A 24621-nucleotide genomic window follows, 5' to 3' on the forward strand; every position below is an offset into this window, starting at 1 on the left:
CTTATCAAAAAAAGGTGAAGTCAAATTGATTCGGTGCCGTCCTCTGTTTATCGATTGGGCTACGTGTCCTTTACAAATCCCAAAATATTTTTTTTGTTTTGCTGTCAAAATATTTTTTTGGATGTATACATACATACTAGTATATTATTAATTAGATAATGGATTATTTCTACAACTTACTGTGAATTATGAGATGGGCACTATATTACTAGTATTATTTGGTATATATATGTTTGTATGTTTTTTTTAATATATATATATATATATATATATATATATATATATCAGTTATAAGTTATAATTGTGCATGTGAATCTAATGTGACACTGAGTACAAAATTTGTAATTTGGGTAACCAAAATTATGTGCTTAAGTTAGATACTTAGATAGTATATTAATCTTTGTCCAAAAAAAGATAGTATACAAATCATTTATACATTCTTGTTGATTTGATATATAAATGTTGTCAATCCAACTAATACCCTAAATTCGAGTGATATGTTTTAAATTAACTATTTATAATTGATTAGGTCTTTCATAATTTTTAATATGAAATTTGATAAGTTGTGTTTCAACATAAATAAAGACGGTAGACAAATGTACGTACGATACGAAACACGTGATTTTGGGGAGATTTGTAGCGTAATACTGTGTATAAATTAATGTAATAAACTTGTGCGATGATAGTTAAACTAATCAAATGATATGTATAAGATAATTAACAATGCAATCACAATCTAAAAAGGGACATGGACGTCGTTGAGGAGTGTCGCTCTCCGTAGCTTTGGTCTGTTTTCACATTAGCTGTCGCCAAAGTTATGATGCCACGTATTTTCACTCCCTCTCTCTCACAATTTCAACCCATCTCGATCCTTTCTTTTCCTTTGGACTTTTTTCTTCTTTTTTCCTAGAAAAAAAAACACAAAACAGTGGATAAATAGGAGGGATTATGAATATAGATACTTCAAGACTTGTTTGTAAATTTGATGTAGAAATGGAACTTTGAAATTTATCATTAAATATGAAAATCATAATAGTTTACATTGTTGTTTTAAGAACGAACGCTTAATGTAGAAACTCACGATAATAATCGAAGTACGATTAGACGAAATATTAATGTTCTTTTTGATGATTAAGTAACTTTATGTATAATTTTTCCTTTTTTGTAAGTTAGTAAAAAATAGTACAATTACAATTTTTTTTTTATTTGATAAAAGCGATATTAATTAATAACCAATCGCCGTGATAGATGATTGCTGATGTTAAAAAAAAAAAGCCACCAATTAATACATTTGTGAGTTTGATGTATCAATGTATTAATACATATACAGCATATTTAGCTGTTCATCTCTGTCTCTCTCTATCCCATCAAACTTTCTCCAGAAAAAATGAAGACCAATCTTTTGGAATTATTAGCTTTTTTCTACGTGAGATTTTGAATACATTATTGTGAATATGTGTGATGCATGCTTCCAAATTCAAATTGACATTTTAGATTTTGAGTTACGTATCTTCTTATTAATCAGCTGGCTAGGTAGTCATTTTGAAGTGACAAAAAATTTGATTGGTACATTTTGCATGGAGTACGAACATGCACGAGTTATCATGAGACTCGTCTTCTCTTTCGATTATTGGCACTTTACAACTACGAAATTAGATTTGTAAAGTACTCTCTATTTCTCCTAATGATTTGCATTTATGATGATGAGTAGCTAAAACTCTAGAACAAACTAATTATAGTTAATGAATTACAAAAAGGATTTAAAGTTTGGAGTCTTTATTATTGGCGGATATGGCCTTGTGCATAATTTCAGGCAAATTAAGAAAAATCCACTCGAATATATTCCAACAAACAAAAGCATCCAAGTAACGAAAATACACAGGGACAAAATAGTTAATTTATCGACAAAATCTTCTAATTAATAATCAGGAAGGTGGATACATAATTGTGATTAATATATTACTAGCAAGGAATGAAATAATGATCGAAATCACTCTCGTATTTATGTTAATATACTAAAACTTAATGTACATAGTACATTACATTAATGTCCCCTTCCTTGCAAGTCAAGAATATGTCGAGTTACGTTTAACGACAAATGAGAACTTCACAAAATGCGAAATTATGTGTGAATGAACAAGTATATTAGTTTATAAGAAAAAGGAGGATAAAAATATATATACTTTACCAAATGAAAATGAATAAAGGAATAATTAACTAAATTAGATTAGAAGATAGCTAGTGATGCCTATATTAGGGTAGTAACCTGTCACACAACTAGAGGCTTTAATTTGCTTGCGCATGAATTTGCCACAAAGAGTAGCCTACGTGTTACTACATATAGTTGACCATATCTTATTTGTTGATAATGTTTTGAGGCGGCTTTTTATGAATTAAATATATATACATTACAATCACAACCATTATGTGTCGATCACAAACTCACCGTGGATAAATCACTTGGAGCTCGATTGGCTTAAACGTATAGAAACATGTGCAATTAAAAAATTTGCGAAAACAGATCTGGTTTGCATACATTTAATTCGAATTGTAACATAAACATACGTGACTTCGTGTATTTGACATCAAATATGTAGTGAGCTTTCACTCTCTATATATATCAACTATATATTGATCTTTTCTCAAACGATTCATTACACTTAATATTTCTAACGAAGTTATAACTCGTATCAGTACTTGCTGTAATGAAGCCAGATGGAAAAAAAAACAGAGTTAGGCAGTAATAGTATGAAGCCACATATACTGACCTAATTTTTCTTAATATAAGATATATGATTGATTAATATATATATATATATATATATATATATATATATATATATATGAATCGAGTCACGTAGAGATTATCGTCGCGTTCCAGATTTTGTTACGTCAGAAAAGAGCCCATTGAATCCTAAATAGTTGAAAGGTGAAGACAATGACCAAGAGTCCACACACACACATACATAACTACATCTATAATAAACATAACATTTATTTATGTATATAAAACTATAATATATATGCGACACGATATCCGAATAGTTGTGGAGTTGATGTGCCAGATCAATTACATCCACGTTATAGTTAATATTATTAATTAGTAAAAGTATTTAATTAGTATCTATTATAGTATACACTTTAATTATTTTAAAAGTAGTGGTTTCTATTCTTGGAGGTTCGTTCGTTATGTTCCATTATAGAGGTGATGCTATCAAAAATAACGATAAAGAATTTAGTGGGAAGACAAAGACATTCCTTCGTCGAGATAATACTAGAAAAGTTGAAGATCTGAATTGTGAAATTTTGTTTTTCTTCGCCGTGCTCACACTTATGGAGGCTTAGGGCAAATTTTTTTTTTTTTTTGAATATTTAGTAAATTATTTTAATATTAAATAAAAATAAAATGTTAATAACAAAACCATGAAAATTAAAATTAAAATAATTTTTTTAAATCACAATGTTCTATAGTAATTATCCACATGTACTACTTTTAATAATTCTTTGTTTAAATACTGTTTTTTACTTATGTTGCTATATATTAGTAAGGAATTTATTTTCAAGATAAGAAAATCTCAATAAAACTTGAAGTATTTTTTAAAATATACAATTTCTAATGAAAAGTTTCCATTATTAAAAATACATTATATTAAGTTAACTAAATATAAGCTTACTTTTTGTATAAAATGTGGCCTAAAATTTTAGTATTTTTTTGGTGGCTTGGGGCATTTGCCCTTCTTGCCCAAGGGTAAGCATGGCTCTGCCTCCGAATTAACTAACTATACAAGGAGATATATAGCAAATTCTACCTGTAAATATGAGAACACAACAAGAATCCTTCAACTATATTCTAATCGGACAAGAGCTTGCTGATTTTGATTTTTTAGTGCTATTGGTAGAGAAAGAGAGATAAGAGAAGAGGCGTTTCAAAATGAAGACCAAACTTTTGGATAAACGAAAACCAACTAGATATACAGTACTTTCAATAATACAATATATAAACAAACATACTCCGAAGTAGAACAAGAATGGAGATCATCTCAAGAATCTGATTATGAATCATATGAATCAAAGAGCTGGTGAAGCAGAAGATGTCATCTCAAGAAGCTGATTATGTAAACGTCCGTTGCTAACTAGAACACCACCCGCGGGGAAAATGACCCTTCTTTCAGATTGATCTTCCTCCAAATTGATTTCATCACCTTCCCAATCTGTTACCTGAGTAGATAAGAGACTCGATCTCTCAACAAACTTTATAAAGAGATCATGATCATTCGACTGACACAAAGTTACTTCTTCTTTAGGGCTTTGTTAGATTCCTAAGCAAGCGCTATGTTGGTATTTGTCGATATTTAAGACTCTTATTGATGAAATGATATGGTAACAAGAATGGATTTGAGACAAAGTGTATAAAGATTTCACCAACCTTCCCTCCGGCTTCATGAACACATATCATCCCAACAGCATGATCCCACGACTACATGTTTTCAACAAAAACTCTTGAGAGAAAGAGATAAATAATACTCGCTACAACAACATACGAAAAAGATTTTGCTGTGCGTATATCCGAATCAAAAAATCGAGTACCTTTATTGTTCGCTGAGTTTTGGTTCGGAGAAGGAAAACCGATGCTCTGCCTGAAGCTACCACCATATACTTGCACAAACTGAACACACAAATAGGGATAGTGAACTGAGTGGAAATTTTATAATTTGCATGAAGAGGTAAAGATTGTTCATTACTAATTTTTGTATGAAGAACTTTAATGTGTTTTAGTAGATAGAAAGTTAGCAGATACCTTCCACAACATGTGGGCACCAGAATGATATCTTCATGCTGTAAGTCATCTGAAGCTATTTTTGCAGCGAAGAAACCGGAGAGAGGAAGTGATTCCCAGGTTTGGCTTTCTTGTATACAAAACCTTGCTTTGTTCACCAAATCACAGGCATCAACAAAACACCTTGTCCAATCACCGCTTACTTTGCCAGAGATATTTTGTAACCCCTTGGTCCACGTTCCACAGCCAATATGCGAGATCATTAGAGTTCCGGTGGATTGATCTGATAAATCTCCTGGCCAGTTTGGACAGCCCATAACTCCCAGCACAATTTCATTATCTACAACAAGGGCCAATCCTACCTGAGATTTATGCATATAAATTTTATGACGAAGAAGAGATATGAGAAACAGAACAAAACAACATGAAACCTCATATCCAACTGCATATAAGAGAAATATATATCTTGTTCATTGCTCAGTCGTGCTTTTGCAAAAAGAAAGTAAGTAAAGCTAAGCAAGAAGGTTTTTCAGGATATATCAACTTATCAATCCCACAAGATAGTTTCTGTAACTCTCACACAAAACTTTTTAAGACTGAAAGGAAATGAAAATCACAGAGTTATGAAAATACCACATATAAAGCGTCGTCTCCTTTAAGAAACCCCCTTGTGCCATCAATTGGATCCAAAACCTGCAGAAAATCAATGGAAGTGAGTTGCAGATAGCATGGACAAATGATATATGTGCATCATTTTCCATTTTAGAGCCGCAAAGACACCTAAATCGAGTATTACCCATTTCTGAGTTCAAGTCTGACATTCCAAGATTGACAACCTTCAAAATGACAATCACCTGTTGATAGTAGATATCTAATCTATTGAGATTACCAGGATGCAAGCGTTCACAAAGAAAAACTAATGGGGGTAGATGATATGGTCTTATCTTTTTGAAGATGATATGTAAGAACACAACATACAAAACTTAGAGAAACCTTTAAACTATGCTATATATATAATAACAACATACCCAATAAGTAGCTGGTTTGTTGCAAAAGGCATAAGCATCTTTGCCACCTCTGTCAATTGCTTCAAGTACATCAGCATCAGACAAATCACTGTCTCCAACGCTTGCTTTTGATTTGACTTCACTTACCACAGAGCTTACAAGGTTATTAGCACGCACGAAATGAGAGTCCTCTTCAGCCACCAAAGGTATTGAAGGAAACAATTTCGATAGCTCTGCCAATCACAAAATAACCAAAAATAAGACTCAAATTTGGAATCTCTACAACATTAATCACTTTAAACCATTGATTCAACACAATCAAGAAAAGCCTATACTATTTGGACTCCTTTGATCTCTCACCTAAGCTGACTAAAGCTTGAACTCCAAAATCAGCAATTGTAACTGGAGTTTGATCATTCTTCTCAACGATCTTCTCTTTAGAAGAAAAAAGTGATCTTTTGACCTAAGCCATTGTCAAAAGAACCAAGCTTTAATAGACACCCATCTGAGAACTGAGAAACAACGGAGGTAAAAAGATTAACTTACATCAACACAGAGACGACAAGCTCTATCAACGGCATCAATGGCGACCTCAAGCTCTTTATGATACTTAGCTTGATGCTTCGGAAACGGAAGATTAGCTCTGAAGAGACACAAATCGAAAACGTTTGAGAGATCTTCAGAGATTGTGTTACAGAGACGGGAAAGTAATCAGTTTGAAGTAGAAAGAAGAGAGAGACCTTACGATGAAGTATCGTCTGCGGAGAGGTGTAGGCGAAGGACTGAATACTGGTGAGAATTTAACAGCGGAGAATCGAACTCCGCTGTCGAGAATGTGCATCGTGGCGGCTGACATCCACGGCGGAAGGTAAACCGGTGAAATTAAACCGGTTTTGGTTAATAAATGAACGACGTTCCAGCTTTATCAACTAAAATTTTGGTTGATATTTTAGTGAGTGAAGTGGATAATAAGGCTTTATTTTTGTATATACTAGTAGACTTTAACCTACGGGACACCGGGATAATTTTTTTTATAAATTTTAAGTTACATTTTATTTTTTTTGTCGACTTATATTTGTTTGTTTGTTAATATTTTTTTTTTTTAGTGTTTGAGATTGAAAATTTTTATTTTGATTATTAATTCCTAAAATTTTACCCGTGATTCAATTTGTTTTTATATAATCGTAATTAATCAACTTAACTAAATATGTCTAATATTCTAAAACTGATGGTACTAACAAAATAATCTGACTAATGATATTTTTTTAATTTATACTAATTTTTTATTAATTTTAATTATATCAATAATCATACTCTGAAATTTTTGAAATGATGTTAAAATATATATATATATTAGTGATAAACTAAGTAAATATAGAAAATATTATTTTTGAAAAGATAATGTTACTGTGAAAAAGATAAGTGTTTGTGTTTTCCCTTGGTGATCTTAGTTATTTTGTTGTCTTTTGAGAGAAAAAAAATGCATAAGAATTTCATATAACTTGAGTATCCACATGTATGTATTATAGAGCTCAAATGTCTTTCTCTTTCCCCTTAGAGATAACATGTTTTAAACAGTAAATCAAGTTAATCAATAGCTGTAAAAAAATTAGTTAATAATATAAAAAAATATAAAAGATAAATTAACAAAGTCTATCAAAAGTTGTTTATAAGTAGGTGATATTGAATTATATGTATCTACTATGTCCTCTGAGTGAGTCTTCGACGGAAAGATGTGCTGCTCATGACTCATCTTGTCTCTTATATAGTTATATGGTTGTGAGTATGTGACTTATTATCTGAATCGTATCCGTCATCCTCTTCGTCCTTTCGTGTGGCCAATTCATTGGTTAGTTTTCTAGATAGTCTTGGCTAGATTTGAATCTAGGTTAGGAGAGTTTTTTTTTTTTTTTTTTTTTTTTTTGGTTAGGAGAGTTTTAGTGGAATAATTAATTTTTAAAGGGATTCATACAATCACATGTACGATTAAAATAAAACTTATGCAACGTTTCCGTAAGACTCAGAGAGATGAAGGGAGTTATCAATTGCTATTTGCTAGTATTTGGACAAACGAATATATCAACGAAACAATTGGCATATAGTGCATATTATGAGTTAACGAAAAACATAGACATAAGGAAACAGACGCTGGTTAGTCATGAGAAGAAACTGAAAACTTAATTTTATTGATATGATAAATAAAACAATATACAACACAATGAAAACATACACATTGAATGGTTAGTGATGAGTAAGATTCATATCTTAAAGCAGAGTGACTAATTTACAACAAAAAATAAACATCAAAAGCAAGAGAAGAAATAAAGAAAATATAAAGCAATTTCCATCGATTTCAATAAAGTTTCTTTGCTGGTTGTAAGTATGTTCGGTTTTAGCTAGCGAGAAGTTATTTATAGTGCTTTAAGATTGATTGAATTAGGTGTAATATGGAATTGAGAATAAATTGATGAGCAAGCAAACAAATCTCTAAAAATATAGTAAAGGAATTTATGATTTAGGTAATGAATATTCCAATAATCTCATATGTATATTGTATAGTTATTTAGTTTCCATTAGATATACTATCTCGATCTCATCTATATTAACTAGTAGAGATATTTTAGGAATTTAAATGATTTCTCGATTTTTAAGATATATTATAAGAGTAATCATTTATGTTTTGTCATACATATTACTTATTGTTTTTTGTAATATTTTATGGATTGATTTTGTAAATAACTTTTTAAATCTATATACTTATTTAAGCAACCCTTTAAACAAATAACCCTACTCCATGTAAAATATTACACAAAATGCCACTGTATTTTAATACAAAATATAATAACAGAATTTTAATATTAATTTGTTGTAACCTGAAAATGATTATCCAAAAAAACAGTAATTATTAATTTATTAAATAACAAGAAATCATTAATAAAATAATTTCAAAATAATTTAATAAAATTATTTCGAAATTATGTAATAAAATAATTAAACAGATTCTATTTATTGTTTCAGAAATCTTAGGAAACAATAACAAACTATTTAGAAAATTATAAAACTTAAATTTATTTATAAAACTGTAACACCCGCAAACCAATTTTTGGTATTTTGGTAAGGGTGTCGATCGACACCTTCTAGTGAGGCATCGATCGACACCAGTTGTGGCCGGTTTGGTCGGTTCAATTTTAATTGTCCGGTTTGCGGGGTTGGTTTACGGAAAACCCTAGCTCGGGTTTTTAAGGAGGGAGCTCGAGTTTTTCTCCTCTTTTGGCCGCTTTTGTCAAGAACAGAGAGAAAGAGGAGGAAAGCTTTGTTCTTGAGTTCCTGGGAGTTTTTGTGAGATTTTCTTGCTGTTCTTGGGAGATCTAAGGCTGGGAAGGTGTTAAAAGCTTGCTAGGAGTGAGGGAATTCGTCCTTATTGGTCAGAAACTTCCTGCAAAGAGGTGAGTGCATGACCATGGCTTATCTAAGCTAAGATCTCTAGATTCTATGTGATTTGGTGCTTATGTGGTTGTTTCTTTGAGTTCTCTATGATATTTCGTTGCTGTCTGGGCTGGGTTTGGCTTCTGGGAGTGCAAGGAGCGGATTGGAGAAGCTTGGAGGCGAGATTCGGAGTTTCTGATCGAGGGGAAATCGCTGCTCGGCATCGGTGTCGGTCGACACCAGTTGGGGTGTCGGTCGACACCAACGCGAGGACGGCTCGAGACTTTAGCGAGTGTCGAACGATGCCATGTGGAGGTGTCGGTCGATGCAAACTAGGGTTTTCGGGAGTGTCGGGCAGGGTGTCGGTCGACACCAGATAGTCAGTGTCGATCGACACCATCTGGTGTCGGTCGACACCCCTTGTTTCAGTTACGATGGACGTTGCATGCTATGTATATTGCCTGGTTTGTTTTATTGATTGTTGTTTGTGGCATGTAGAGATCTTATTGCTTGTGTGTATAGCCCAGTAGATGGGAGGATTGCCTCACTGAGTGTTTATCAAATACTCATGCATCTCAATTTGTGTTTGTGGTGCAGGTAAAGGCAAAGTGTGATCGTGGAATCAAAGGCAATGAAGAGGAGGATGTTCTAGGGACTCGATTGGATGTTGTCTGGCATTTGCTAGGGTGCTAGAGTTGAGTCATTAGAAACATTGCTAGGTTGCTGGTTTCATGTTTCTTGTTGTTTGGTATTGAGATATTGCCTTGCTATAACATTGGTTTATTATTGGTTTATTATTGGATATTGATTATGTTATTCCGCTGTTGAATGTGTTGTGGTTAGGTGGCTAGTGGGTATGGGACCACTAGCTGTAGTTTATTTTAATATATTATATTTAGTATTTATTATTAAAAAAAAAAAAAGGGTCGGTCGTTTCATTTTGGTATCAGAGCCCTTACGGTTCTAGGTTTGGGTTCACTAGGTTTCTGTTGTGATGTTTGGGATTGCATGTCTTGATTGATTATGTGAGTTAGTCAATTGTGTGTGTGCCCAAGGATGAGGAGTTGAGACAGGAGATTCAGAGAGAGGCTCATGCGAGCAAGTTATCTATTCATCCAGGAGCGACTAAGATGTACCGTGATCTTAAGAGGTACTATCATTGGGTCGGGATGAAGAAGGATGTTGCTAGTTGGGTTTCGAGGTGTGATGTGTGTCAGCTAGTGAAGGCTGAGCATCAGGTTCCTGGCGGGTTACTGAAGAGTTTACCCATTCCTGAGTGGAAGTGGGATATGATCACTATGGATTTTGTGGTGGGATTGCCAGTGTCACGGACCTTTGATGCTATTTGGGTCATTGTGGACCGGTTGACCAAGTCAGCACATTTTCTGGCCATTAAGAAGACTGATGGAGCAGCGGTCTTGGCTAAGAAGTATGTGAGGGAGATAGTCAGGTTGCATGGGGTGCCAGCGAGCATTGTGTCAGATAGGGATTCCAAGTTCACTTCGGTGTTCTGGAAGGCGTTTCAGGCAGAGATGGGTAGGCCTGGGCACTAATACCCGTTACCCGTACTCGACCCGTTACTCGGCTCGTACCCGTCCCAAAAAAAGGGTACCCGCAGCTTTAGGGTCGAGTAAAGGGTAGTATATTTATATTACCCGTGAGTAAGGGATGAGTATAGGGTATTAGTTTAGTTTTCAATACCCGTCCCGTTACTCGGCCCTTTACCCGTTTTGCTACCCGACCCATAAATACCCGTTAATATTTTGTATTATTATTATTATTTATTATTAATTTATAGAGTTAGAGTTAAAACCTAAGTTCAACTTAGCCTAACTGAATTAATATATTATTTTTATTTTCAAAATTCGTAATTTTATAATTTTGGAACTATATATTGCATGAATTTATGAATTTTTCATTTTTTGGATTTCAAAAGATAAAATTATTATTACGATTATTAACATTTTTTATCGGGTACTCGTTTTCCGGGTAATAATAAAGGGTCGGGACGAGTAAAGGGTCAACTATTTTTTACCGGGTACCCGTTTCTCCGGGTACCCGTTATTTAAGGGTCGAGTATGAGTAAATTTTTTCTGTTACCCGTTAGGGTCGGGACGAGTAAAGGGTCGGAGAAAATTCAAGGGTACCCGTCCCGTGCCCAGCACTAGAGATGGGCACTAAGGTGCATATGAGTACAGCTTATCATCCCCAGACTGATGGACAGTCAGAGAGGACGATCCAGACGCTGGAGGATTTGCTGAGGATGTGTGTGTTGGATTGGGGTGGCCATTGGGCAGATCACCTGAACCTGGTAGAGTTTGCTTACAACAACAGCTATCAGGCGAGTATTAAGATGGCTCCTTATGAGGCTTTATATGGGAGGCCATGTCGTACACCATTATGCTGGACTCAGGTGGGGGAGAGGAGCATGTTTGGTGCTAGTTTTGTTCAGGAGACCTCAGAGAAGATTCGGGTTCTCAAGCTGAACATGAAGGAGGCTCAGGATAGGCAGAGGAGTTATGCAGATAGGAGGAGGAGAGATCTTGAGTTTCAGGTGGGAGACAGAGTGTACCTCAAGATGGCCATGTTGCGGGGTCCGAACAGGTCATTGTCAGAGACTAAGTTGAGTCCGAGGTATATGGGTCCGTTCACGGTGATTGAGCGGGTTGGACCAGTGGCATATAGATTGGAGTTACCTGAGGTGATGCGTGCATTCCATAAGGTTTTCCATGTGTCTATGTTGCGGAAGTGTCTCCGTGAGGGAGAGGAGGTGTTGGCTAAGATTCCTGAGGATCTTCAGCCTAACATGACTTTGGAGGCGAGACCAGTGAGGGTTCTCGAGAGGAGGATCAAGGAACTTCGGAAGAAGAAGATTCCTTTGATGAGAGTCCTGTGGGACTGTGATGGTGTTGAGGAACAGACTTGGGAGCCTGAGGCAAAGATGAAGGCAAGGTTCAAGAAGTGGTATGAGAAGCAAGCCGCGACTTGAGCTTGTTTAGCATGGTCCCATCTGTAATCCGTGGCTGGAGCGGGAATGGAGTATTCCAGCCCATCTCTCTTGTTACTCGGTCGCTTGGGGTGGTTGGTTGTGCGACTCAGTAACAAGATGAGGTGGTGTTTGGGGTACAAAGTTTCCGTGAGGCGGGGTTGTGAAGAGAAGTTTCCAAAAGTGGAAAGTTTCCAAAAATGGAAAGTGCTAAATATGGAAAGTTTTGCGGGAGTCAGAATTTGTCCATTTTAGCGGTGGGAAGCCTTGGAGGGGATTGTGTGGCCTTTGTGGCGGGCTTTTAGCCAATGGTGTGGCTTTTGTGGCGGGCTTTTAGCCATTTGTTGGCCTTTGTGGCGGGCTGTTTAGCCAGAGTGTCTTTGTGACGGTCCTTCGGGACAGATGGTCTTTGTGACGGTCCTTCGGGACAGATGGTCTTTGTGACGGTCCTTCGGGACAGATGGTCTTTGTGACGGTCCTTCGGGACAGATGGTCTTTGTGACGGTCCTTCGGGACAGACGGTCTTTGTGACGGTCCTTTGGGGACGAGTGGCCTTGGTGGCGGTCCTTTTTAGGACATTTTGTTTGGCCTTGGTGGCGGTCCTCGTGAGGACATTTTTGTTGGCCTTTGTGGCGGCCCTTGTGGCGTATATATGATCCTTGTGCGGTCATGGGGTATCCCGGTGTGGGAATATGTGGTTGGTAAGACATTGAGATGTTTTACGCGAGCCACGGGAAGGAAACCTGGATAGGGATAGGACTCAGACGTGTTCAGAATTGTTTGCTCGCGACTCTTGGGGGACTTAGGTTCTCCTAGTACTGCCATTTTTTCAGAGACTTTGTGGCTCGGGAGTATGGTTGGTATATCGACTCCGGATGACGATCCGGGGGCGCGCTGTAGGGTGGCAACCCGAGAGACGAGTTTGGATTTTTCCTTATATCATTTGGCATGCAGACTTAGGTCTGATGAGGAGCCAATAAAAACTCAAGGTTTAGGCCTATGAGTAAAGGAAAGTCCAAAAAGTCAAGAGCAAATGACGCCTGGAGCGTGAGTCTATCGCCTAGAGGTGACCTTCTGTAGATCGGTCGGAGGAGTGCAGGCCGTGGAGACGGTTGCACGGGAGTCCTTGACTGATGGTTGTTCGAGATTCGAGGACGAATCTAGTTTGGTGGGGGAGAATTGTAACACCCGCAAACCAATTTTTGGTATTTTGGTAAGGGTGTCGATCGACACCTTCTAGTGAGGCATCGATCGACACCAGTTGTGGCCGGTTTGGTCGGTTCAATTTTAATTGTCCGGTTTGCGGGGTTGGTTTAGGGAAAACCCTAGCTCGGGTTTTTAAGGAGGGAGCTCGAGTTTTTCTCCTCTTTTGGCCGCTTTTGTCAAAAACAGAGAGAAAGAGGAGGAAAGCTTTGTTCTTGAGTTCCTGGGAGTTTTTGTGAGATTTTCTTGCTGTTCTTGGGAGATCTAAGGCTGGGAAGGTGTTAAAAGCTTGCTAGGAGTGAGGGAATTCGTCCTTAGTGGTCAGAAACTTCCTGCAAAGAGGTGAGTGCATGACCATGGCTTATCTAAGCTAAGATCTCTAGATTCTATGTGATTTGGTGCTTATGTGGTTGTTTCTTTGAGTTCTCTATGATATTTCGTTGCTGTCTGGGCTGGGTTTGGCTTCTGGGAGTGCAAGGAGCGGATTGGAGAAGCTTGGAGGCGAGATTCGGAGTTTCTGATCGAGGGGAAATCGCTGCTCGGCATCGGTGTCGGTCGACACCAGTTGGGGTGTCGGTCGACACCAACGCGAGGACGGCTCGGGACTTTAGCGAGTGTCGAACGATGCCATGTGGAGGTGTCGGTCGATGCAAACTAGGGTTTTCGGGAGTGTCGGGCAGGGTGTCGGTCGACACCAGTTTGGTGTCGGTCGACACCAGATAGTCAGTGTCGATCGACACCATCTGGTGTCGGTCGACACCCCTTGTTTCAGTTACGATGGACGTTGCATGCTATGTATATTGCCTGGTTTGTTTTATTGATTGTTGTTTGTGGCATGTAGAGATCTTATTGCTTGTGTGTATAGCCCAGTAGATGGGAGGATTGCCTCACTGAGTGTTTATCAAATACTCATGCATCTCAATTTGTGTTTGTGGTGCAGGTAAAGGCAAAGTGTGATCGTGGAATCAAAGGCAATGAAGAGGAGGATGTTCTAGGGACTCGATTGGATGTTGTCTGGCATTTGCTAGGGTGCTAGAGTTGAGTCATTAGAAACATTGCTAGGTTGCTGGTTTCATGTTTCTTGTTGTTTGGTATTGAGATATTGCCTTGCTATAACATTGGTTTATTATTGGTTTATTATTGGATATTGATTATGTTATTCCGCTGTTGAATGTGTTGTGGTTAGGTGGCTAGTGGGTATGGGACCACTAGCTGTAGTTTATTTTAATATATTATATTTAGTATTTATTATTAAAAAAAAAAAAAAAGGGTCGGTCGTTTCAAAAACTAATATTAAATATTTACATATCTAAATCATTTAATAATAACAAATCCTACTATATTAATTGAGAAGTACAAATATGAAACTAACCTTAAAATGTGTAAAAAATTACATTCAATTGCCATTAGAAAAAATTAATTAAGCTTAATTAACTAATTTAAATAAATATAATTAAATTAAAAATAAAAACACTCACATATCAAATATTAAAAAATCTAAAAAAAATCTAAAAAAATATTTTTTTCTTTCTAATAAATTATGGACGAAATTACTAATTATTTTTTAAAAAAAATATATAAACCAATCAGAATTTTAAAAACTAAGATTTTATATCCAAGTATACAATACAATTATTTTTAATAACTAAATTCGAAGATTTTGTTAAGATTTCAAATTATGATTCTACTATCATTTTTATTTTATTTTATTTAAAAATTGTTTAGAACTTTCATATAATATTTAGAATTAATAAAATGCATATTTTTTTCTGCATATGTTGTGATTTGAATTTTTTAAAACGAAGATATATTACTCAATGCATGAAAATGTGTGTTTTAATTTCCACATTGGCGGGTTGGTAAAACTAAATTTCTATAGATGATAAATTAATAATTTTTATTTACTCACAATTATAATATTAAAATTATTATTTTATATTTCACAAAATATGATGCAAATACAACAAATAAACAATATAAAACTGTAATAATACGTCAAAAGTAAAATACTATAATATTCTAAAATAATTAGTATTCAAATAGACTAATAGATTTAAATAACAATTAAAAATAAATATTATCTCAAACAAAATAATTTAAAAACAAAAAATAAAACAATAATTTTTATTATTATATTATAATTTTTTTTTTAAATGTTGACCCGTGCTTTAAGCACGGGATATATCCTAGTATATATTAAAATTAGGATACAACATTGTTTCTATTTTTAAAATATATCTATATACTTATTTAAGCTATGTTGTTAAAAATTTAACCAGTTTTGATGTGACATATTACGAAAATGCTATTATATTTTAATTATTCTAATAACTTACAAAAGAAAAGTTTAGATTTGTTTACAAAATAGTAAAACTCTATTTATTGTTTCATAAATCTTAGGAAATAATAACAAACTATTTAATTGGCTAAAACTTAATTGTTTATACACAATATTCACTATATAAACAATACTAAGTGTATAATATTGATAATATACATAACCTAATTGTAATTTTCACCTATAAAATTAATATACAACATGTTATACCAATAACTTCAATTTGTAAATTTGGTATATTAAGATCTCTAAACACGATCACATCAATTTGTAATACCAAATCACGGGTCAATACATGTTTTGTTGGATTTTTTGGCTTTACCGAATGTATAATTAACGAATTTGATATTGCACCAAACCAAAATAGTAGTACCAACTACGGGTCGAAATCAGAGTATGACCTTAAGTAAATTAAATATATGATTTTATAAAATGTATAGAATTAATAAATTTTCTACTATTATTTTGTAACAAACAAATCCAAATTTACATAAATATTTCCTCACACTGGTAACATTATTCTACAAAATATTAACGTGTATTTATGAGTCGGGTAATAAAACGGGTAATGAGACGGGTAACGAGACGCTCAAAAATCAAATTAATATCCGATACTCGATCATTATTCATGGATAATATAATTATTATACCATTCACTCGATCCTAAAGCTGCGGGTACCTTTTTTGGGATGGATACAAACCGAAAAACGGGTCCAATACGGGTATCGGTAGTAGTTTCCAGGCCTACCTATTAGTAGTTTAATATGAATCAAAATTCACTATATAGTACTATATTATATAACATGTAAATGAATGATACAACATAAACATAATATTAACAAATAACAAAATAAAAAAAAAAAAATTCCCGCGCTACCAGCGCGGGTTATTATCTAGTTACTATAACTAAAATGGTAGAACCCAAAATGTACTTCAAAAATATATATATAGATGTGTTAGTCATATGCCCATATATTTTTTTAGTTGTAGTCATATTTTTAAATTATTGGGATATATATTTTCATAAAATTTATTTTGTGGTGTTAGTTATGCATATTTTATTTATTTATGCTGATAGTTTAAAGAGATTTAAAATGTTTCAATTAAGAAAAAATCAAAATAATAAACAGTAGGTTTGTAGTGTCTCATACATATATAACTTAGTGAGTCTAACAATAGATTATTAGACTAATACATTTTTCATAAAAATAAAATAAAAAACAACAACTACTTTATTAGGTTATTATCTTAAAGTCTTTAATTGTGTATGGACTTTGATTTATATGAAATAATAATATTTCATATATAAACAATAACTAAACTATATATCATATATTACATGTATATCCTATTCGAATAAACTGATATGTTTATTAAGTTAAGATATCATTGGTTAAATCAAGGGAAAATAATGATATTGTAGAATTTATAAAATTATGTGAGACTAGATATTCACCCGCGGTACACCCGGGACTATATATTTTTTGTTTAGAAATACAAAATAAAATTTCTTTATTATATTAACTATATATGTATATAATATATTTTGTATTTTTAATCTACTATAGTTTTACATCAATACATTATGTAGTATATAATTTTCATTGTCTACATATAGTGGTTTATTATATACAAGTTAAGACATCCTTACTATTCATTAAATTTAATTTAGTCAACAAAATATATATTTTTGTGATTTTTCTTTTTCATTTACAATGTAGAGATAATAGTATTACATAATATATTCTATTTTTATAATATATGAGTATATACTATCATTTGACTTTGTAATTTTGGTTGTTTTATCTCTATATTATTTAACACTTTTGTATTTATAGTTATGCAAGACGATTAAAATGATGGAGTGTTTTTTTTTTGTAAAATTTGATTTATATCAATTATTTCTTATTAGTATGGATCAAAAATCTATATATTAATATATTAGCTACTGAAAAACACTTCGATGAAAAAGTAAATTTTTTTTTAACAATTTGTGTCAGTTCGGGCCCTAAATGTTTTTTTAAAATAAAGTTATTATCAACAGTTTAATCATTTGGCTTTCAAACACATGAAAATAAGTTATTATCAACAGTTTTTTAGAGAATGAATTAATTAAATATAAAATATTTAATGCTAATGGGTGTTGGTCCAATATTTTTGGAAATTTGAATAGGAGAAAATCTTCTTAAGTTAGATTCCAAATTTGATATTATTTAAAATAAAAAATAATTGTAAAATTAATGTTAATGGCATTATTGTAAATAAGTTCCAACTCCAGGATTTATTTCATACATGTCTCCAAAAATGTATATATAGATTTGAAATATGAGGTCATGAGAGTTTTAGTGAGATATGTGTCTTTCTTTTAATAGATACTACATAAATCGATTTATCAAAGGTAACTATTTGAGACTTACAAAAGTGCAATTAGTGCATACTAAGGACATCTGCATCAAATAATTTAATCAAAGTTTCTAAAAAACATATTTTATTCTTAATTCTGATAAAAAAATGAAATTAAAAACTTCTTAAGAAATTTTAATATTTCATGGATCCATTAAAGGTTGTTAAACTTGAGGTTCTTAAAAATTTGTATATATATATTTTTCTAAATTATTATGGTAGAATTTTTTTAAAAAAAATATTATAAGAGTTGTATACTTTTAAGAACTTTAAAATGATTGCAATTAATAAAAAATTTAAACAAAAATGACATAAAAGCATATTAAAAATAGATTACAAAAATGATTAATTTTAATTGGAAATAGAAAACAGTTGGAGAACAAAAACATCTAACCAAGAAGGTCGGATGTAAGTATGCAAATGAAAACAATATGAAAGAAGTGTCATCAATTGCTTTTGAAAGAATAATAAAGGAGGTATTGAAATTAATGTTCTGATGATCAGGCCCATTAAAACCTTCAGACATATCATGACGAATAGTAAGTCTTTGAAGACTTCGGTTAGAGACGATGTGAGACCAATCCCAAGTTTCCCAGTACATATCATCAAGAGAAAATAATTTGAGGTATTATGGAAGAGAATGAGAGAAGTGGAAAAGAATGAGAGAATGTGAAAATGAGAAAGTAAAAGAATATCAATATGAGAGAATGAGTGAATGCTTATTTATATGATAAGAATTGATGGAAGTTACATTTAGAATTATGAAGTTACAATAATAATTTATTGTGTTTGAATAAAATTGAGTGGTGGAATATGATCAATGCATAATTTATTTTATTTTCAGTTATAAATTTATTTTAATGTTTGAGTTAAATGTATTTTGTTAATTGGGTCTTAAATATTGTTTAAAGCAATTAAACAATTAGAAAACAAATAAAAAATAAAAAAATTAGAAAGCGTTAAATGAAAATCAACCAATAAGGCCATCTTTATTGCTACAACACATATTGTGTTCTTAAGGATTTTAAAATAATAAAAACGTTGAATAGTGGGTATAACTGTTCTTAAATAATTCAAAATTGTTCTTATACAAGAACTGTTGAATGTGTGTTCTCATGGCAGAGAGGGTTCACCTGGTATGGTACGGCCTTACACTTATTCTTTGCGAATCCTGACTTTAGCTGCATTACAAACCACCTTCAGCATCTCCACCATCATCCAGGCTGTCAGCCCCCGAATCCTTGCCATGACCTTGTTTCTACTATTGACCCTCACCCCGGTGAGCTCTTTGGCTCTGATTCTCCTATCAACGGTATTGTGTCTTTTGACCGTGACCTATCTGTCATCTCTTGAGTTCATCGAGGATGTCCAATCTTGCAACCATGTTCCTGCTTGTCTCCAACTGCTTGTTAGCACTTGTCTCATAGCTTTCATGGATCATTGCCTGATGTTGTCTTTATCTTTAGTTTTGCTTATGACTTTGGGGAAAGTCTATGCTTGTAACCTTTTAAACTTAGGGATCTTTCATCTCTCTGTAATGTTTCTATCTAATTGAATAGAATCATCTGTTTGTCCAAAAAAAAAAGTATAGACTATTATTTAATTATTTTAGTTTTTCTAAGATCACTACAACTGATCTACCGTTAAAGATGCTCTAAGGAGAAACCAAAACTTTACTTTTATGTATATGATTGTAACAGTAAAAACTAAAATTCTATTTTATTTATGCTTTCTCTTAGTAATATAATTAAATTATTTAAATATCAAATAATATAAATATACCATAAATAGTTGTTATATTTTCAAAACTCTTTTAAGTTTTAACTGATCTTATAAGAATATCTATATTAATAAAAATATAAAAAAATGTAAAATAATTCTAAATATAATAATATATAAATAGTTTTTTTTTTTAAGTGTGTGAGATTGATGTTGTGGTTGGAGATGAAAAAAGAATATATAGGACATATAACACTGAATTTGGTGTTATTTAAACACTAATGTTGTGGTTGTGTACTTGTATTTGCTCGAGAGAAGAAGAAGCCAGAAATAGGAATCCCATTTTTGTTTCAAACGGATTGCTTATCCGATATTAATTTGTTTTGTGTGGAACTCGAATCTGCATAAATCTGATTTTGGTCCAATTTTAAAATATAAAACAATTAACTTGAATACTATAAATACAACATAACGATGAGAAAGTATGTTGAAATTATAAATTCTCTAAGATAGAAAGGACCTACAATAGGATTTTAAGTTTAGTTACTTTTCTCACCGTTTTGTAAATTTAGTAAAAAATTAGATAAAAATTTAAATATTTGGAAATTTTTAATAAGATCCAAAATCATGTTAGTTTTCTACACAGTTTTGTAAATTTAGTATTAAAATCATAAAGCACTCTAAAAAGAATTTAGAAAAATAGAACAATCTTTTTAAAATTATAAAATCCGTGGGAACAAAGAAATACAAAATAAATAAATAAAAATCCTAAAACCAATTTTTGAGTTTAGAAAAAAATATACAAAGATGAAAATTTTGACCTGGCCAATGGGATGCGCCATAGATAAGAAAAAGCGAGGACACGGTATATTGGACAGTTTCTTAATGGGCTTTATATGATTGGGTAAGTGGATTTAGAACAGATTGTTCGATTTTGTAACATGAATCATTCAACTATCATTCAAATCGGAGGAGATATGCATATTTATAGCTTTTGAATTTTGATAATCATAGCACAAGAATGGAGACTGATTTAAAGTTACAAACCACCCGTCTCTCTCTAGTCACCGTATACATAATCTGTGTAAGAATAATCTCAGAACCATATAAATAATTTGACAAGTGTATAAGAAGTATATAGTGATGAATCAAAGAGCTGGTGGTGTAGCAGAAGATGTCATCTCAAGAAGCTGACTATGTAAACTTCCATTGCTAACTAGAATACCACCCCCAGGGAAAATGACCCTTCTTTCAGATTGATCTTCCTCCAAATTGATTTCATCTCCTTCCCAATCTGTTACCTGATAAGATGGAGCGTCAGATGTCTCAAGAAACTTAGACTACGAAGCAGACCCAAGTATTCGATCTTAAACAGAGATCATGATCATCAGGCTTTGTTAGATTCCTAAGTTCATAAAGAGCCAGACCGAGCAAACTATGTTGTTATTTGTCAAATAGACTCTCATCGATGAAATAATTTTGGAGATATATGGTAACAAGAATGGCTTTGTGATAGTATATAAAGATTTTCACCAACCTTTCCTCCAGCTTCATGAACACATATCATCCCAATAGCATGATCCCAAGCCTACATGTTTTTAAGACAATCTCTAAAAAGAATGAGAAATACTCGTATATACACAACAAAATAAGAAAAAAAGTTGATGTGAATAGATCAGAATCAAACAATCTGAGTACCTTTATTGTTCTCTGAGTTTTGGCTCGGAAAAGGAAAACTGCTGCTCTACCAGAAGCTACTACCATATACTTGCACAAACTGTAAACAAAATAGGGGAAGTGAAAATGTTATAATTTGCAACTCGTAGATTATAATGTGACTCTAAAGAGCTAAAACTTATTCATTTCTATTTTTGTTGGATGAAGAACTTTAATGTGTTTTTAGTATAGAGATAGTTAGTAGATAGATACCTTCCATTACATGTGGGCACCAGAATAATATCATCATGCTGTAAGTCATCTGAAACTGTTTTTGCAGCGAAGAAACCAGAGAGAGGAAGTGACTCCCAGGTGTCACTTTCTTGTATACAAAACCTTGATTTGTTCACTAATACGGAGGCATCAACAGAACACCTTGTCCAGTCACCGCTTACTTTGCCAGAGATATTTTGTAACCCCTTGGTCCACGTTCCACAGCCAATATGCGAGATCATTAGTGTTCCAGTGGATTGATCTGATAAATCTCCTGGCCAGTTTGGACAGCCCATAACTCCCAGCACAATTTCATTATCTACAACAAGGGCCAATCCTACCTGAGATCTCAGAAACAGAACAAAACAACACGCAATCTCAAATCCAACTCGTACATATGCATGTGAAAAATATTTATCTCCAACTCAGAATTAATTTGTAGTGCTTTTGCAAAAAAAAAAAAAAAAAAACAATAAGTAGAGCATAGCAAGGAGGTTTTTGAGGATATTTCAAAATTCAAATTATCAATCCCACAAAATGGTTTCTGTAACTCTCATACGAAACTTTTTAAGACACTGAAAGGAAATGAAAGTCACAGGGTTATGAGACATACCACATATAAACCCTCATCTCCTTTAAGAAACGCCTTTGTGCCATCAATTGGATCCAAAACCTGCAGAAAATCAATGGAAGTGAGTTGCAAACACAGCATGGGCAGTATAATGAAAAGTATCATATCATCTAGGCACAACAAATATGTGCATCATTTTCTATTTTAGTGCTTCGGGGGACACAAAAATCGAGTATTACCCATTTCTCAGTTCAAGTCTGTCATTCCAAGATTTACAAACTTCAACAATGACAATCAACTGTGGATGGTATATATCTTATATCTTAAGATTAACAGGGCTCAACGTTGACAACATATGGAACTTAGAGACACATTCATATATCATGCTAAAATGTAACATACCCAATAAGTAGCTGGTTTGTTGCAAAAGGCGTAAGCATCTTTGCCACCTCTGTCAATTGCTTGTAGTACATCAGCATCAGATAACTCGTTCTCTCCAATGCTTGTTTTTGATTTGACTTCACTTACCACAGACCTTACGAGGTTATTAGCACGTACGAAATGAGAGTCCTCTTCAGCCACCAAAGGTATTGAAGGAAACAGTTTCGAAAGCTCTGCCAATCACAAATAACCAAAAACAAGATTCAAATTTGAAATCAGAGTTTCATGAAAACAGTGTTCTTTTGCACAAATTCACTACATAAATCACATCACTTAAACCATTGATTATACACAATCAAGAAAAGCCTAAACTAGTGGGACTCATTTACAAGCCTGCTCATTCTATCTCACCTAAGCTGACTAAAGCTTGCACACCAAAATCAGCAATTGTAACTGGAGTTTGATCATTCTTCTCAACAATCTTCTCTTTAGATGAAAAAAGCGATCTTTTCACCTACACAATTTTCAAAAAACCCCAAGGTTTAGCCTTTAATAGACATCAATCTGAGTTCTGAGAATTGAGAGACAACGGAGGTGAAAAGAGGAACTTACATCAACACAGAGACGACAAGCTCTATCAACAGCATCAATGGCGACCTCAAGCTCCTTATGATACTTAGCTTGATGCTTCGGAAACGGAAGATTAGCTCTGAAGAGACACAAATCGAAAACGATTACAGAGATTAGAAATGTGTTACAGAGATTGACAAGTAATCGATTTGAGACAGGAGAGAGAGAGAGAGACCTTACGATGAAGTATCGTCTGCGGAGAGGTGAAGGGGAAGGACTGAATACCGGTGAGAATTTGACGGCGGAGTATCGAGCTCCGGTGTTGAGAATGTGCATCGCGGCTGTTGTTCTCTGTGGCGGAAGGTAAACCGGTAAAATTAAACCGGTTTTGTTTGATATACGTTCCAAGCCTAGTGAACTAGTTATAATTCTATTTTATCTATGTTTTGTTTTCATTTATCTATGGATTCTCTAAATGAGAGATAGATATTGATTGTGCCAAAAGATTGAATCTTTGTGGAGGATATATAATTAATTATATACGATGTTTTCACCAAAAAAATATTTTCTTTATCAAATAAAAATAAAAATCTGTAAATAATTGTTAGATTTTCAAGACTTTTTAAGTTATAACTTATAAGTAATCATAAAAGAATATATATATATATATATATATATTTATAAAATAATAATAAGTAAATTATATATATATATATATGTGTAAAATAACACATTTTGTTTTTTACATATGATATAACACTATGTAAAAAGAATATATATAAACATATAATATAACACTAATTTTGGTGTTAGTGCAACACTAATGTTGTGGTTGCAGTTGTTCTATGAGAAGAAGTAGCAATAAATAAGAACCCTCATTCAAACGATTTGCTTATCTAATCAATTTGTTTGTGAGGTTTGTGGGTTAAACTTGAATTTTTATAAATCTGATTGTTGGTCAACTAAATTTAAATCATTCCTAAACTATAAATTCATTTCAAAACTCTTATGAAATCTTTGGGAGTGTATGTTAAAATTTCAAAATTCATTTCAAAACTCTTAAAATTTTGTATTTTTTAACATTTAAAAGTTTAATAACAAAATGAATTAATTATGTGACATGGGAGACTGTTCTTTGGCTTGGACCAACCGAACCAAATCCTCAGCAAAACAAAACAATTTGTGTCCGGGGTCTTGTGGGCAAGTGATAAGGAGATTAGTTTGGGACGCCAACACGTTTTAAGTTCGATTCATCTATTTTGCGAAACTCCAATACATTGTTTCTCGAGACCCACACATATATGGGTTCAT

The 24621-nt window shown here is 33.3% G+C and overlaps 2 protein-coding genes across 3 annotated transcripts; both read right to left on the minus strand.

Annotated features, from left to right (window-relative positions):
* Positions 1-3924: 3924 nt before the first annotated feature.
* Positions 3925-6799, minus strand: LOC104716099 (putative 3'(2'),5'-bisphosphate nucleotidase, mitochondrial). Of its 2 annotated transcripts, none has more exons than XR_015576228.1 (9): positions 6525-6742; positions 6331-6427; positions 6145-6247; positions 5806-6017; positions 5411-5470; positions 4799-5117; positions 4588-4666; positions 4427-4477; positions 3925-4218 (listed from the first exon to the last, which is right to left on the minus strand). XR_015576228.1 is itself a non-coding variant. In XM_010433443.3 (9 exons), the coding sequence occupies exons 1-9, from the start codon at positions 6638-6640 to the stop codon at positions 4069-4071; spliced, it is 1209 nt and encodes a 402-aa protein (XP_010431745.1). In that variant the 5' UTR covers positions 6641-6799; the 3' UTR covers positions 3925-4068. The 2 variants fall into 2 exon arrangements, 1 of the variants encoding a protein (XP_010431745.1); XM_010433443.3 differs by having other exon boundaries at positions 4799-5139; positions 6525-6799.
* Positions 6800-20843: 14044 nt separating this feature from the next.
* LOC104716104 (putative 3'(2'),5'-bisphosphate nucleotidase, mitochondrial) lies at positions 20844-23819 on the minus strand. Its single transcript, XM_010433451.3, has 9 exons — positions 23546-23819; positions 23353-23449; positions 23152-23254; positions 22762-22973; positions 22402-22461; positions 21789-22129; positions 21558-21636; positions 21397-21447; positions 20844-21160 (listed from the first exon to the last, which is right to left on the minus strand). The coding sequence occupies exons 1-9, from the start codon at positions 23644-23646 to the stop codon at positions 21008-21010; spliced, it is 1197 nt and encodes a 398-aa protein (XP_010431753.2). The 5' UTR covers positions 23647-23819; the 3' UTR covers positions 20844-21007.
* Positions 23820-24621: the final 802 nt, after the last annotated feature.

The sequence above is a fragment of the Camelina sativa genome, chromosome 2, assembly GCF_030686135.1.
Source record: "Camelina sativa cultivar CO46 ecotype springtype chromosome 2, ASM3068613v1".
Taxonomy (NCBI): Eukaryota; Viridiplantae; Streptophyta; class Magnoliopsida; order Brassicales; family Brassicaceae; genus Camelina; species Camelina sativa.